The sequence below is a fragment of the Nicotiana tomentosiformis genome, chromosome 12, assembly GCF_000390325.3.
Source record: "Nicotiana tomentosiformis chromosome 12, ASM39032v3, whole genome shotgun sequence".
In the NCBI taxonomy this organism is placed as follows: Eukaryota; Viridiplantae; Streptophyta; class Magnoliopsida; order Solanales; family Solanaceae; genus Nicotiana; species Nicotiana tomentosiformis.
The window spans coordinates 57,516,119-57,533,810 of NC_090823.1; the positions used below are offsets into that span (position 1 = coordinate 57,516,119).

At 39.8% G+C, this 17,692-nt stretch overlaps 1 protein-coding gene across 1 annotated transcript; it reads right to left on the reverse strand.

The window, feature by feature from the left end:
* Nucleotides 1-3,027: 3,027 nt before the first annotated feature.
* LOC138902691 (uncharacterized) lies at nt 3,028-3,420 on the reverse strand. The gene is made up of 2 exons (XM_070190580.1): nt 3,327-3,420; nt 3,028-3,257 (listed from the first exon to the last, which is right to left on the reverse strand). Exons 1-2 carry the CDS (start codon nt 3,418-3,420, stop codon nt 3,028-3,030), a joined length of 324 nt encoding a protein of 107 aa, XP_070046681.1.
* Nucleotides 3,421-17,692: the final 14,272 nt, after the last annotated feature.

Genomic DNA, 17,692 nt, shown 5'->3' on the forward strand with positions numbered 1-17,692 from the left:
TTTTTGGGCTTTCATTTAAGCAAGTAGGTGACACACCTACTTGTCACCTAGCAGCTTGCGCAGTATCGCAAACATGCCCATATCTCTCTACTCCGATGTCGTATTGACAAACGGTTTAATGCATTGGAAAATAGACTCATAGATCTTTAATTTGATGGGTGGAACACCCCATAACTCTAAGTATATTGGGAGAAAATTGCAGTTAGATTTGACCCAAAGTTTCAGTAAAACTTATGAGTGTAACTTGTGATGACTTTCATCGACTTTTGTTCCACAACTCGTTTGACATTAAAACATAACACACGGATGTCATACGACTAATATAAATCATAACATAATCTCCTTATCATTTTAATCACCCTAGTCTCACCCCAAAGGTACATGTTATAACATTCCCAACTTGTCGACTTTCGACGAAACATTGTTTTATTCAATTGCTTTAGCTTCTGAACTGTCCAACCCTCTTTGTACTTCTTGTTCATGATCTTCAATATTTGTAACCTCATAGGTAACATGATTAACTTACTTTATATACTTTTAAATATTATCTCATTTTTGGTCCTACATTAGTTTGCTTACGACGCATTTTACGTACAAAAATATAGGGTGTAACAAGGCTACCCATAGATCTATGGCTGAGGGCATCGGCTACCACGTTCGCCTTCCCCAGATGGTATAAAATATCAACGTCATAATCTTTAAGTAGCTCCAACCACCTCCTTTGATGTAAATTCAATTCTTTTTGCTTGAAGATATATTGGAGGCTCTTATGATCCATATAGATATCAACATGAATGCCATACAAGTAGTGCCTCCACATCTTTAGTGCATGAATCACTACGGCTAACTCTAAATCGTGGGTCGGCTAATTCTTCTCGTGCTTTCTCTATCGTCTAGAAGAATAAGCTACAACCTTACCATGCTCCATCTGTACACAACCCAACCCAACACCCGAGGCGTCATAATAGATAACATAACCATCGGTCCCTTCTGGGAGCGTTAGAACCGGTGCAGAAGTCAGTCTATCCTTCAATGCCTGGAAACTCCGTTCGCAAGCATCAGTCCATTTAAAATTTGCTCCCTTCTGAGTCAACTTTGTCAAAGGTGCTGAAAGGGAAGAAAATTCCTCTACAAATCTCCTGTAATAACCTGCCAAACTGAGAAAGCTACGAACCTCCGTCGGTGTCGTGAGTCTAGGCCAAGTCTTTACTGCCTCAATCTTTTGTGTATCATCCCGGATACCTTCACTCGAAATGATATGCCCAAGGAAAGCTACAGAGTTCAATCAGAATTCACATTTAGAGAATTTTGCATACAACTTTCCTTTTTGTAGAACTCTGAGCACAATACGCAAATGATCTACGTGCTCAGCCTTTGAACGAGAATACACCAATATATTGTCGATAAATACAATTACGAACATATCTAAAAAGGGCCTGAACACACGGTTCATCAAATCCATGAATACTGCTGGGGCATTGGTCAAATCGAACGACATAACACGAAACTCAAAGTGCCCGAATCTGGTCCTGAATGCTGTCTTCGGAATATCTTCTTCCTTAACCCTTACCTGATGGTACCCGGACCTCAAGTCTATCTTTGAAAAACACTTGGCACCTTGCAACCGATCAAATAAATCATCAATCCTCAGGAGCGGGTACTTATTCTTGATCCTCACCTTATTCAACTGTCTATAATCAATACACATCCGTAAGGAACCATCTTTCTTCCTCACAAATAACACAGGTTCTCCCACAGTGATGTACTAGGTCTAATAAAGCCTTTTTCAAGCAAGTCCTTTAGTTGTTCCTTCAACTCCTTCAGCTCTGCGGGGGCCATTCTATAGGGAGGAATAGATATTGGGTGAGTATCTGGTAGTAGGTCAATAGCAAACTCAATTTCTCGCTCTGACGGAAGACCCAAAAGTTCATCAGGAAAAACATCAGGAAACTCATTAACCACAGGGATGGACTGAATGGTTGGTGACTCTACTTCCACATCCTGAACCCGAACTAAGTGATAAATATAACCCTTTCTGATCATCTTCCTTGCCTTGAGATAGGAAACAAATCTACATCTCGGCGACGCCGTATTACCTTTCCACTCCAAAACAGGCTCCCCTGGAAATTGAAATCTGACTATCTTTGATGTACAATCAACGTTGGCATGACAAGAAGCCAACCAATCCATACCCATTATAACATAAAATTCTACCATGTCTAACTCGATTAGGTCCGCTACGGTAGATCGACTATGAACCACCATTATACAACCCCTATATACTTGCTTAGCTACCAGTGAGTCCCCAACAAGTGTAGATACCTCAAAAGGTTTAACCAATTTAGGTTTTAATCCAAACTTACTAGTAACCAATGGAGTAACATATGATAAGGTGGAACCTGGGTCAATCAGTGCATATACATCATATGAGAAGACTGATAATATACCTGTAACAATATCAGGTGATGACTCCTGATCCTGTCGTCCTGCCAACGCATAAATGCGGTTCTGAGGACCGCTCAAGCTAGATGCTCCGCCTCTGCCTCTACCACGACTCATTAGTGCTTGCGAACCTTGCCCGGGGGGCGTACTGATAATGATGAACTAGCTACAGATCCTGGTGGCTGAGCTATTCTTGAATCACCTCTCGTTGGACAATCCCTCATAACGTGGCCCGGATAACCTCAAGTATAACAAACACCCAACCCCATACGGCACTGCCCGACATGTTGCTTACCATACTAAGCACATCATGGCAAAGGCGGTCTCATCTGACTTGACTCACCCCTATAATGAGAACCTGAGGCCCTGAAATTCTGACCAGACCCTGAATATGTGGAACGATCAAATCTCTTACCGCCCAACTGAGGGGGCGTGCTAGCCGATGGCTAGGCTGGATACCTCAGGTATTGTGGTCTTTGACCACCTCGAAACTCACCAGAAGGACCCGAAGACCTCGCTCTCTTATTCTGGGCCCTATCATGCTCATGATCGGCCCTCTGCTTCTGCTTACGCTCCTCTACACCATTATGCCTGAATACGAGAAATATCCATGTCTGGCTGAAGTGAGACCGACGTACAATCATTAACCAAGTACGGCTCTAATCCCATCATGAACCGGTGAACCTGATCCTCCATCTTAGATACAATAGTGGGAGCATACCTAGCCAACAAATCAAACTGAAGACTGTATTCTCGAACACTCATGTTACCTTGCCGAAGGGTCAAGAACCTATCAACTCTGGCCTGTCTAAGCTCTGGTGAAAGATAATGACGAAGAATAGCTTATGCAAACTCCTGCCATACTGTTGGAGGGGCATCCTCACCTCTGGACAATTCCCAAGACTCATACCAATTTACTACAACATCTTGGAGTCTATAAGAAGCTAGCTCAACTGACTTAGTCGTAGTGGCCTTCATTACCCTCAACTCCCTCTACGTTCTATCAATAAATACCTGAGGGTCCTCATTTGGATCTGCCCCCGTGAATACCGGAGGGTCTAAATTAATGAAACCGCGAACCCTCGCACTGACAGACCTATCTGCATGACCAATACCTACTTCCTGACGCCGAGCCTGTGCGGCTACTAATTGAGTTAATAGCTGAATAGCATCTCTCATCTCCTGACCCGGTGCATCCAGCTGAGGGGCTAAAAATACATGGGTGGGCGCTGGAGGTGGTGCCCCTCGGACCTCTCCTGGAGAGGGCGGGGTATGTGAAGTCTGAGATGGAATCTCACTATGAGACTCCCCCCGAGCCCTGGTCACTCGTGGTGCTTGACTAGTACTCTCACCAGCCACGGACTTTCCCTTCTAGGCGGCTGTAGTCTTTGGAGGCATCGCTGAAAATATAACATATCGTTAGGAACATGAATTCTTATATCGTACGATCTAAGATGAAAAGAGAGGATAACATCCTATATGTCCTGTAGTCTCTTGTCTATAAGTGTGGTGCACAACACACCCATAAACAAGAATCTACTAGACACGGTCTGTAGACAACCCTAGGACAGAACTGCTTTGATACCACTTTTGTCACGACCCAAACTGATGGGCCGCGACGAGTGCCCCAGTCCTACCTGACGAACACCTTTAAGCATGCGACTAAGATATAAACGTGAATAACATTCGCTGAATTACGAGAATAACATACGTGAGGAAAATCTATCGAAAAGACATATATACATATACGTATGGAATACAGTGGGCGAGCCGGCAAGGTTGCTATAGGCAACTATATACCCAAAACTGAAAGCCGACATGGCCATATACTATCCAATTATACATAACTGTCTACAGACCTCTAATAGAAATATAACTGTACAAAGATGGGACTGAGCCACATCATACCCATATATATATATATACAATCATATGGTACCAAAATCAAAAGCAGCTCGGGATCAAGTGGAGCACGCCAACTCTCGCTGATCAAGGATCCTAAGAAGGGAGACTGTCGCCTTGCCTACCTGCACCTGCGGGCATGAACCATAGGCCCCGAAAAATAGGGCGTCAGTATGAATAATGTACTGAGTATGTTAGGCATGAAAATCAGTACATAAAAGACATAGATGAAACATGGAATAACAAATTCCGCATGTAAAATTCATGTAACTTTGCAGATCCTAAAATATTTATAACGTCATGCATGTGCGTATGAATGTCGTGTCATGCATAGGTATAGGTGTACATAACATCTTCAAGCCTCTGAGGGCATCCCATCATATCATCTCGGCCACTGTGGGTAAATTCATCAACGTATACCAGCTGATCAGGTGGTGGTGCATATATAAAGCCATAACCTTTCCCCATATCCCATATACATATAATATACACGTATATAACGCCTTCTGGCCATGGGTCAATGTACATGTATAAATGCATGAAATGCATAAGAAATGCGTTAATAAGATTTCTCGAATATCATAAAATTAATATGTCTTTAGAACAACTTTATCAAATACGTATTTTTTTGAGACCCATGAATAGAGGATATAATAATAATTCACATGGGGAATCAAGAATATAGACACCCCTAATATTTTTATGAATAGAGTCATTTATGAAAGTTGCGTATTTTGCTCGTTACGTTTGTATCATTTGGATCATACCAAAAAGAAAGAAAGGATAGCCTTAACATACCTGGAGTAGGAAAAACTCCGTATGATGTTCTTGGAAAAAGTTTCACCTTACTCCTTTAAAATCGTAAAATTTACGTTGCTAACAATTCTCGTTGGATTTCTTTTGGTTGCAAGAATTCACGTCTTTGTTGAAAACTTGAAGAATGGTTAACGGTCTGTAGTGCTTATTCATGGCTATTGTTTCTAATTGTAAGAATGGCATATATTCAGATTGTAGGAATGGCTAATGTCCAAATGAACCAAACTTCTATAAGAAAAGCCAAACTTGAATGTCTTTACTTTACACGTTAAAGTCTTGTTACCCTAGGTAGCCACCTAAGCCAATTTGACCCTTAGTCATTTTGTTTGGTTAGCCCCTTGCTGCCACGTTTCTTTTTTTTTTTTAGGGGAGGGTTTAGTCTTATCTCATAATTTATTAATTAACTAAGTAATGTCCTGTTACCCGATAATTAACTAATTACCCGCATAATTAAAAATTATCTCAAATTACTTAAAATACTACTCATTTTTAATATACTTCATACATCATACTATTACGGTCATATGGTATCTTGTATGGTACTAGTCTATAAATATCGGGTATTATACCTCGGACCGTATTTTATCCCAAATCGACAACATTCAACGAAACTCGTTTTCTTTAATCCATGTATCTTTTATCCTTCATGGCACTTACTTATTGCTTGTTTTAAATAGTATAAATACGTTAACCTCAAGATAATCTCATCCCCGAGTCTACGTCGATTAACTTAAGACAAAACTTTAACGTACGAAAATGCGAGATATAACACAACGTTGCCATGGATCCATCAAAATAATCACACTTAGCACTGTACGGGTACCTGACAAAACTGCCCAACATCAAAGCACGTATACGAAATAGTATGCATGCGCTTAGTGCTGGCATATCAAACTCCGAAGGGGCGGATACTACCCAAGCGCTAATCATAATAACATAGCCCAAATAGTGGGGCCTGATGCATACGTAGCCATAAATTAGTATAGCTTAGCCCAATATGAGGTCTGGCATACGCGTCACCTGAATATCAATATAACCGTTACGACATGTAACACGATCTAAATATTCATATCAATATGGCTCTATGGCCCACATCAGTCAATAGTCCGCTCAAGTCTCAATATGCAGACACCTCAAAGAAACACAATCCAATTATATAAGATGGAATAACACATTACGTCTCAAATACCGCTCAAACTACTGTCACGTACAAGGATACCAATAACATATGAGACAACATATCTGAAGTACACAGAGACCGCGATAAAACATGCGGAGGTAACAATCATGACTGTTCAGTATGACTACGGCTAAAATAAATAGCTCAACATGGCAAAAATAGCCATATCATGTCTCAAACAATTGAATGAGTAGCCTAGGCATGATTTCTAGCATGAATGATATCCCACGTAGTCACATAAATGGAGAAAACATGATATCAAAGAAGCATGATAGAAAAACCAGCCACATAATAGCCTAAGAACTACCGGGATGATGAATATCTCCATGCACACACCCGCACCCATCACCTAGCACGTGCGTCACCCCAACCTATCTCAAATATCATAGTTCTCAGGGATATTTACCCTCAAATCCATGTTTAGACATGTTACATACCTCGAACAAGCCAAATACAATACCGAGCAAGTCAAACAATACTCTAAAAATGCTATCCCGCGCGTATACCCCCTCAGTACAGCTCAACTAGCCAAAAGCAACTCAAAAATATCAAATAATTCCTAAGGAAATAACCCCAAATGATAAAGGTCGAATCTTTACACATTTACTCAAAGTCAACCAAAAAGTCAAACTTGGGCTCGTACCTCGAAACCCAACAAAACTCACAAAATCGTACAACCCATTCAATTACGAGTCCAACCATACAACTTTCACCCTATTCTAACTCCGAATCGATGTTCAAAACTCAAATATTCACTTTAGGAAAGTTTAGACAAAAAACCCCAATTTCTCTTTAAAATTCATAATCCAAATGCCAAAATCGAATATAGATTAATGAAATATAATCAAAACCAAGTAGAAAATACTTACCCCAATCCATGTGGTGAAAATCCCCTCCAAGATCGCCCAAAACCGAGCTCCAAATCTCAAAATGTGAACAAAAATGACCAAGCCCTCGATATATAGCTTTTGCCAGGCATCTTTGCATATGCAACATCCCAGTCGCTTTTGCGGTGTCTCTTCTGAGGAAACAACAAACGAGTAGTCCTCTCGTACATGCGAAATATACTTCGCTTCTGAGATGTCGCAGGTGCGAGGAAAATGCTATACATCTGCGCTCTTTCCGCTTCTGTGCCAAAGCTACCGCACTTGCGCCTTCGCAGATGCGATGAAATATCCGCATTTGAAAACTCTTCCCCAGCTCCAAATTGCGCTTCTGCAATGCCTGCCGCACCTGGACCCAAATTTCCGCAGGTTCAGTCATATCAGAACCCAGCGAAAACCAGCAGCAACAATCATGTTCCCAAATAATCCTAACCACAGTCGAAGCTCACTCGAGCCTCCCCGGACCCCGTCCGAACATACCTATGAGTCCCAAAAGATAACACGGACCTACTAAAGGCCTCAAATTACACATAATATCATCGAAACGACGAATCACACCTCAAATTGAATTGAAGAACTTTTGAACTTTCAACTTTCAAAACTCGTGCGGAACCAAATCAAATCAACCCGGAATGACCTCTAATTTTGCACACGGGTTCCAAATGACATAATGAAGCTATTTAAATTTTCGGAACCACAATCCGAACCCGATATCATCATTGTTAACTCCCGGTCAAACCTATGAAAACTCCAAACCTTCAAATTGCCAACTTTTGCCAAATCCGAGCATATGACCAAGTCCAAAATCACCAATCAGACCTAACGGAACCATCAAAACTCGGATCCGATGCCAAATACGCAAAAGTCAAACTTGGTTAACTATTCCAACTTAAAGCTTTCTAGTTGAAAATCATTCTTCCAAATCACCTGAAAACCAAAACCGATGATACACGCAAGTCATAATACATAATATGAAACTACTCAAGACTTCAAACAACTAAACAAAATGCACATGCTCAAAACGACTGGTTGGGTAGTTACATCTCCCCCACTTAAACATGCGTTCATACTCGAACGTGCCAAGAGATGTTCCAAAGCCATCAAATCACCGTATAACCTTACTGTGCATATACCCATGGGTGATCTCACTTCACCCCAATCCATATAAGTCAGTCAACCCAACATAACCGAAGAGTCTTCCTTCAACCTTTGTCCATAAATCATGGAACCCAATTTCTAACATTCGGAATCCTACAAGACCCGATTATCACATCTATACACTATATAAGTCTGAACAAGCCGTACCAAGCCATGACCATTACCCAAGATGTAATCACATGATATACCACATAACTCAGATACTCATAACAATAGCTTCTGACCACGATAGCTGCCCAAAAACAAGCCCGATACTGGTAATAAACCTCATATCAAATATAACCTTGTTCCAAACTTTCATACACTGAAAACGTTGAAAGAAACATGCACAAACTCATAACCACCCATCAAATCAACAAGTCATGGAGCTCCCTCGCGGAACAAGAACCATGGTCCAATTCTAAGCTGATTAGTAACATTATTCTTCCAAACCTACCATAATCAAATCTGATAGTACCCATTCTAGGTCCAATGACCTCATCTCATCAAATACAAGTTGCGCATTAACATGTTACGCCAATACAAACCTAAGCCACAAACTGTATAATCTGTGCACCCATAAGCAACAACTCGAATGTACCCAAAAATGGAAGATGACTCAAATGAGAGAACCATTCTGCTAGCTCAACAGATACCACCACAAGCACAATGTTGTGAACCCATCATATAAAGAAGAACCAAAACACACGAAATCAACACAAAGAATCATATCCCAACCTAACCTCGCCATAGTGCGTGGTCCAATCCAAACACCGGTCCACATGAAATACCATAAGCCTTAGTGCTCAAATCAACAACCATACACAAATCAACATCAAGTACACGAAGTGCATAACCATAACTATGGAGGAACGAGTAGAAAAATATCGCAAAATTCGGAGGACAATAACCCAGTCTCCATCAACCATTCAATACCCCAAGTACCATCTCGCTCGAATTTCGCCACCAGGCCTAAATAGAAATACATCTAGGGTGCAAATAACAAACCGATCACAACCCATTATAGCTTAGAAGAGTAACACATAGAACATATCGGAACAGGAACAAGCTCAACTCCAATCGAATGACACACCCCTTAACAATAACAGTGTTGAGTCAACAAATTCGACCCGGTGTATAATACACATCCTCGTTGGGCATACCAATGGGCGCCCAAATCAACTCGGGTCATCCACAAATAGATTAATAACCCTCCAAAAGTCCACCATAACCTAACCATAACACATGCTATTAACTATCTAACTTTTGCCATACCTTCGTAGTCAGCAACCAAGGAACAATCTGCCTCCGAGCACTCCCAGCCTCCAAATCCCTAGAATACCAGAATTACCATATCCGCTCCCAACTCGACAAGTCAAGTGACTGACACACCCTTACGACAAAATCATTCCATGAGTAATTATTCCATAATTCTTCCGTAATGCATAGCTAAATCTGAACATTAGCACTTGATCGACCAGGTGTGTACCGCTATACCAATGAAACATCTGTAAGTCAAAACACAGTGCGCCTTCTGAAATGCGCACCCATCTCATGTAATACCAAGTAGTACTAGCATTCATCTAAACATGTGGAACACCATGCTATCTAAAATTCATGACCTTCCCTCCAAAACAGAACCACAACCTAGTACATGCAAACCTCAGTCCCACACGACGCACCGCATCTATCATGCCATCATATGAAAACACGAGAACCACATTATCAACCATGAGACGCAACCAAATTACATACTTAATTAGCTAGAAACCTTCCACCTGATCCTATTCAGGAGAAAATCACAACGCACAACAAACTCCCCATGCCTGTAGAAAATATCCATGCCAAGCCATGGTAGATATCATCGAGAACTCTATGACATAACCAAGCCATCAGAATTGAATCCCTCTAACTCAACCAAGCCACGTTGGCCAAACCCAAGAGTATTGCCACAAAACACTTATAAAGCTTCACCACATCATAAGAACCAAAAGAACCGAGCATACAATTACCATATTCATCCAACATACTACCAAGTTGTCCTATTTCCTCGGAGCTTCTTCTGAATTGCCATCAAGATAACACTTCTCCTTGCCATAATACCATAATCCTCAATCAAAACTCGCCACACGAGATCCTAGCATGATACCATATCGCCTTAAAGCCCAAAAGCCATTGTATTCCCTTTTAAGCACTCAAAATACTGCATCCAAGATACCTAGTCTGAAGTGACCTTATGTGAATCTAAAGCTATTTCTTTAACCTCTCAAATGCTGAAATGCCGAATTAATAATGATACAGAAATACCGCAAGTCTCAGTACCATCCAATGCAATCTTAGATCTTAGCCTTCACAGATTTCCGAAATTCTTCAAATGCCACATATGAATCTTGAATCCATTAGAACCTTCTCGAGAGTCATCCACTCTTCCCAAATCTCAAATGCACCGCCCAAACGAACCGAACGACCAATCCCCCATAAGCACACCAACACCCAGAGAAGTAATCCATACCTCTATGCAACCGAGTGAATCGCTTTTGTTAGTACATTACATCCATCACGAACAACAAACCTAAACCATTCCAAGACTTTCATATATCCATAAGGTGTAATGCATCATGCATCCAGAAATTTCCTTGCTTAAGTCATCCTCAAAACTAACCTCTGCAAGTCATAACCGATTCAAAAGTATTCCTCAGATCGAAACCAATGCGACACAAAACCATGCAATTAAATCATCGATAGTAGACTCCCCCACTTGGCTCGAATCCATAGAACAAAACATCTGATAACTCGCAATACCCATACTCTGTTACTGCCATAATCCTACACTAAAATTCAACTAAATCCTTCATAAGCTCATGCAACCCAAATCATAAAATACCTTAAATCATCTACTAAGCTCGTATTCACCCTCGTGACAGTCAAGTCAACTTTCTCAACCGATCCAAACTCACTCGCAACACATATAACCCACTGGTAGAAAGAAACTCTCCACACAACATCATAAGGATCACATATCCGTAGACCACCCTGCATGAGATAACCCACCTGCTTAGCCTCAAATTGGCATTTCACTATGCCCTACCATGCCCACAAACATCATGAAATCACTTAATCTTCCCGAGTCTAAACTCATCAACAAGACATAAGAAGCCCACTTAATCCCATAACTAGACAACGTGAAAGATCACTCAACACGATCATAACTCGAGACTATACAACAAATCAAGACAGAAATCAAGCATCCAATAGTCCTTTTTCATATCCCAAGCAAACTCTTCTCGTCACATCCAAGCCATCTGAACACTTCTTGTTGTCACATCATATTCATCATATAGCTATCCAATAACTCACCGAGCCATAAATCCCGCTCCTAGGGATACTACTGGATATATAAGCCCAAAAGCACATGCTCACACAACTGAAATCACCGAGCCCAAACTACGATCAAAACCAGGCCTCAAGTCCTCCAGACTGGCCCATCACAAAAATACCAAAGACACATTTCACACCTCATCCATAGAATCACAAGCCATCGATGCATAGCTGATACCGAGCGCTCACATACGCATATGAGTGAGTTGAAAGAATTCAAAGAGATACACTTCAAGCTGAATCAATGTTGCACGGTCAGGAAAGAAAGATGGGAAGTTTATCCTAATTACCCTATAGCATCTCGAAGATAGGTATGGACGTCATCAAACTGATCCACAAGACTCTACTAGACACTTGATCATGACTCATAGAACCTATGAACCTAAAGCTCTAATACGAACTTGTCACGACCAAAAATTTAGCCCATCATGATGGCACCTAACCCAGCCTACTAGGTAAGCCAAATGATAGACAACACAACTCAAATAGGATAACAGGAATCAATAAATAAAATAACTGAGCTTTCTATACAAAATCCCAAGGATTGATAATATAAATCATGCGCTTCTAAGATTTAGAATTTGGAAAGCATGTATGAAATAAGTACATCATCTATTCGAAATATACATAAACAGATTTGAAAATCTAGAGCTACCAAGGACAAGTGGTAGCTATAACTGGAATGCAGGTACATCTTTAATGCCAGCTTCCGCCACATGCAGCAACATCAGCTCCAAAATCTGCACGGAGGGTGAAAAAGTATAGTATGAGTACAACCGACCCCATGTACTCAATAAGTAACAAACCTAACTTTAGGTTGAAAGCAGTGACGAGCTCGAAAGAAGGTCAGTGACCAACATCAATAGCCAGTAACACTTCATAACAGTGTAGTGAAGCCAATAAAGATATTTGAATCAGGAGATATATGTTCGGCTAGATCACACTTACGGGAAAGTAGGCATGCTTTTCAAGTAAAACAGTCAATTCCAAATCTCACCATTGAGAAACAACTAAACATGAGTTTATCAAAAGAACTGTATTCCCAATTTACAACACCAGATAAGAGTTTTACTTTACCAATTAACATGGGGAAAGTACATCTCTATGCCTACCTGTCAATATACACATCAAGTCATCAATTATCAGCTACCGTCTAGCATGAGGAATATACATCTCTATGCCTACCTATCAAATATACATGTCAAATCATAAATGTCACATTACCGTCTAGCTTGAGGAATATGTATCTCTAAGCCTACATGTCAGGTATACATGTCAAGTAATCAAATGTCATGTCATTGTCTAGTATGAGGAAGGTACATCTCTATGCCTACATGTCAAGAACTCAGTTTCTCAATGAACTCATTAAGTACAAACAATCTTAGTATACTCCAGGTGCCTGGCTCAAATGCACCAATAACGTTACCATGGATCCATTAAAATAATCACACTTAGCACTGTACGAGTGCGTGGCATAACTGCCCAATATCAAAGCACATATATGAAATAGTTTGCCTGTGCTTACTAATAGCATGTCAGACTCCGAAGGGGCGGATCCTACCCAAGCGCTAATCATAATCACATAACCTAAATAGTGGGGCCTGGTGCATGTGTAGCCTCAAATCAATACAACTTAGCCCAATATGGGGCCTACCATATGCGTCACCTCAATATTAATATAACCATTTTGGCGTGCAACCCGGTCTAAATATCCATATCAATAAGGCTCTTTGGCATGCATCAGTCAACAATCCGCTCAATTCTCAATATGCAAACATCTCAAAGAAACACAATCTAATTATATAACACAGAATAACACAATATTTCTCAAATACTACTAAAACCCGTGTCACGTACAAGGACACCAATAACATGTGAGACAACATATATGAAGTGCACAAAGACCAAGATATAACATGCGGATATAAATATCATGATTGTATAGTAGGGCTACGACTAAGGCAAATAGCTCAACATGGCGAAAATAGCCCTATCATGTCTCAAACAATTGAACAGGTTGCCTAGGAAATGATTTCTAGAACGAATGATATCCCACGGAGTCACATAAATGGAGAAAACATGATATCAAAGAAACATTGTAGCAAAACCAAGCATATAATGGCCTAAGAACTACCCGGATCATGACCCAACCCATCTCAAATATCATAGTTCTCAGGGATATTTACACTCAAATCAAAATTTAGAGATGTTACTTGCATCGAACAAGCCAAATACAATACCAAGCAAGCCAAACAATACTCTAGAAATGCCATCTCACGCATATACCCCCTCTGCGACTCAAAACTAGCCAAAAGCAACTCAAAAACATCAAATAATACCTAAGGAAACAACCCCAAATGATAACGGTCGAATCTTTATACATTTACTTAAAGTCAACCAAAAAGTCAAACTCGAGCTCGCACCTCGGAACTCAAACAAAACTCACAAAATCGTACAACCCATTCAATTACAAGTCCAACCATATAAATTTCACTCGATTCTAACTCCGAATCGATGTTCAAAACTCAAAAATTCACTTTAGGAAAGTTTAGACAAAACTCCCCAATTTCTCTTTAAAATTCATAATCCAAATGCCAAAATCGAAGATAGATTCATGAAATATAACCAAAACCAAGTAGAAAATACTTACCCCAATCCATGTGGTGAAAATCCCCTCCAAGATCGCCCAAAACCGAGCTCCAAATCTCAAAATGTGAATAAAAATGACCATGCCCTTGATTTATAGCTTCTGCCCAGGCATTTTTGTGGCGTCGCTTCTGCGACTAATTCTCTGTTTCTACAAAAACAACTAACCAGCCGACGTCACATCTGCGCTCTTTCTGCTTCTGCGCCAAAGCTACCCCACCTACGCCCTCGTAGATGCGATGAAATCTCCGCATCTGTGGAATCCTGCCCCAGCTCCAAATTGCACTTCTACGCTATGCGTACCACATCTTCGGCTCCGCACTTGCGCCCAAATTTTTGCAAGTGCGGTCACATCAGAACCCAGCCAAAACCAGCAGCAACAACCATGTTCCCAAATAATCTGAACCACATCCGAAGCTTACCCGAGACCCCCCTCCGAACATACCTACGAGTCCCAAAATATAACACAGACCTACTCGAGGCCTTAAATTGCACATAAAAACATCGAAACGAGGAATCGCACCTCAAATCAAATTGAAAAACTTTTAACTTCCAAAACTCGTGCCGAACCATATCAAATCAACCTGGAATGAACATAAATTTTGCACACGAGTCCCAAATGATGTAACGAATCTATTAAAATTCTAGGTACCACAATCCGAACTCGATATCATCATAGTCAACTCCTGGTCAAACTTATGAGCATTTCAAACCTTCAAATTGCTAACTTTTGCCAAATAGTGCCAAAACATTCTAGAAATATCCAAATGCAAATCCGAGCATACGCCCAAGTACAAAATCACTATACGGACCTAATGAAACTATCAAAACTCCGATCCAAGGCCAAATACTCAAAAGTCAAACTTGATCAACTCTTCCACTTAAAACTTTTTAGTTGAGAATCATTCTCCCAAATCAATCTCAAATTACCTGAAAACCAAAACCGATAATACACGCAAGTCATAATACATCATATGAAGCTACTCAAGAATTCAAACAGCTGAACAAAATGTATATGCCCAAAACGACCGATTGGGTCGTTACATAGAAGCTAAATTAATATTTTAAGAAGCCCTTCCCGCGTGAAATAACCTTAGGATGGCTCAAATCTAGATAAAATAATTTAATATTATAAATAAAAATCATAGGAGATGATTCTAAATAATAAAGCTTTGATCTTTCATTTAAAAAAAAGTCAACTAAAAAAGGGCATGTATCTTTACTAATCTTGCGAATCTGTACCATCAATACTAATACAAAAGATCAGAAACATAGAATAAGTTAGGCTGTGAGTTTAAAAAAGAAGAAGATAGGCAGTAAGTTATGGTGTTTCCCTGTAGGTACAAAATATGATACTTATGAAACATGTTTAACCCCAAAAAATAGTTTTTATGGTCAGCAATTAATTTTATATTTCGGGACACTAACAACCAATTTAAATCACTTTTTCAAATATAAGTAATATAAAAAGGAATAGTAATTGAACAGAATAATTAAGAGATAAAAGGAAATATAAATCTTATTGGTGTCAATGACCCTTCTTCCCCGTAAACATAATATTGGATTGCAGAAATAGAACAATGAGATTCTATACTGTGATTTAGAGAGCAAGTAAATAATCTTCAAATGGGGATACAATGTAAAGAAAATGGGTAATCCTATTTGTAACTAATTGCCTTGTTGAGCTCCTGCACGTTACTTTTATTTATTGCATTTATTTTATGTTGCATAACTGATATGTAATTGATGGAGTGATAATGGCAAATCCCACATAATCAGGGGTTAATTGATTCTCTCTATCTTTTTCATTATGAATAATCTTCTATACTGGATTTGGTTCTATCTTCTCACGATCATTTTCGAGTCTAATAGCCATGGTATTATCATGCTCAGCTTCAAACGTAATTTACATGTCATCTGTAAGTTATTTTTGTGAATACCTAATTTTGGCACGCTTTTAATTCTCTTACTAAGTATTATTTTTTGGATGGTTTTAGCTATTTTGTCACGACCCATAATCCCACCATAAGGGTCATGATGACACGTAATTCATAAGACTAGGTAAGCCTATCACATAACGAGATCAAGCAGAATATTATAACTTAAATATTAAATAAAGCTGAGAAATGCCATACCATGGCCAAAACAGAAATATAAAAGTCATAGTTCCAAAACCCGCTAATACTAAGTCATAAGCTCTACATGGAATACACAAGAAGTCTAAAAAATATGTCACTTCTTGGGATACAATAAACAATCGAAAATGAAGTAGGATGGTGACTCCAAGGCGTGCAAGCGGAATAGCAGGTATAACTTGAAGTGTCTAATGGCTCGGGCACAACTCTTTAATGACCAGCACGATCTGAGGTGCCTGGATCTGCACAAAGAATTTGAAGAAGCATAGTATAAGTACACCACAGTTGGTATCCAGTAAGTATCAAGACTAACCTCGGTAGAGTAGTGACAAGGTTCAAGTCATGACACTCAGTAGTTAAATAACCTGTGCAAGATAATAAAAAAACTAACAACAGAAAGCATAACGAAACAGATATCAACAACTTTGAAGATCAAGTAACATCAACTTCAAGTAGAAAAACTCCTCTGTACAAACCAATTATCAAACTGGAGTGGGACATGTGATAGCATATCAAATCAACCAATAACTCATGAAAATTCATAGTAGAAACATTTAAGAGAAATGAGTATGTGAAAAAAACATCAATCCCCGTTCCAACACATGAACAATAACAAGGGAACACCGTGAAATATCACATAATAACATCAACAAGCCACCCCTACGTTGCCGCATACGTATCACAATGAAATGTTCCCCTTATGTTGTCGCACGCGTATAAGCCACCCTTATCTCACCGCATACGCATCATTAAACACTTCCCTTATGTCGCCGCATGCGCATCTCGCTACCCTTATACTCCACACAACAATAATCAACCCGCACAACAAGTCCACATGTGTTACAATATTACAAAAGCAACAATATCCCAAAGTCACATCAAGATATAGCCCACGACTCAACAACAAGTTGCACAATAACATGACAATAGTATAAAAGTGCAGGGAATATTCAACAATAAAGCATGTTCATATAGCAAACAACCCAAATTCAAAGCATATTAATAGGCTAAGGTCTAATCCGGTCATAAACCACACATACGTTGTGTACACACTCGTCACCTCATGTACACGCCGTTTCACATAATACAAATAATGAAATTTAGACTAATTCCTAAGGGGTAATTTCCCCACACAAAGTTAGGCTAGATACTTACCTCAATTAGGCCAAATT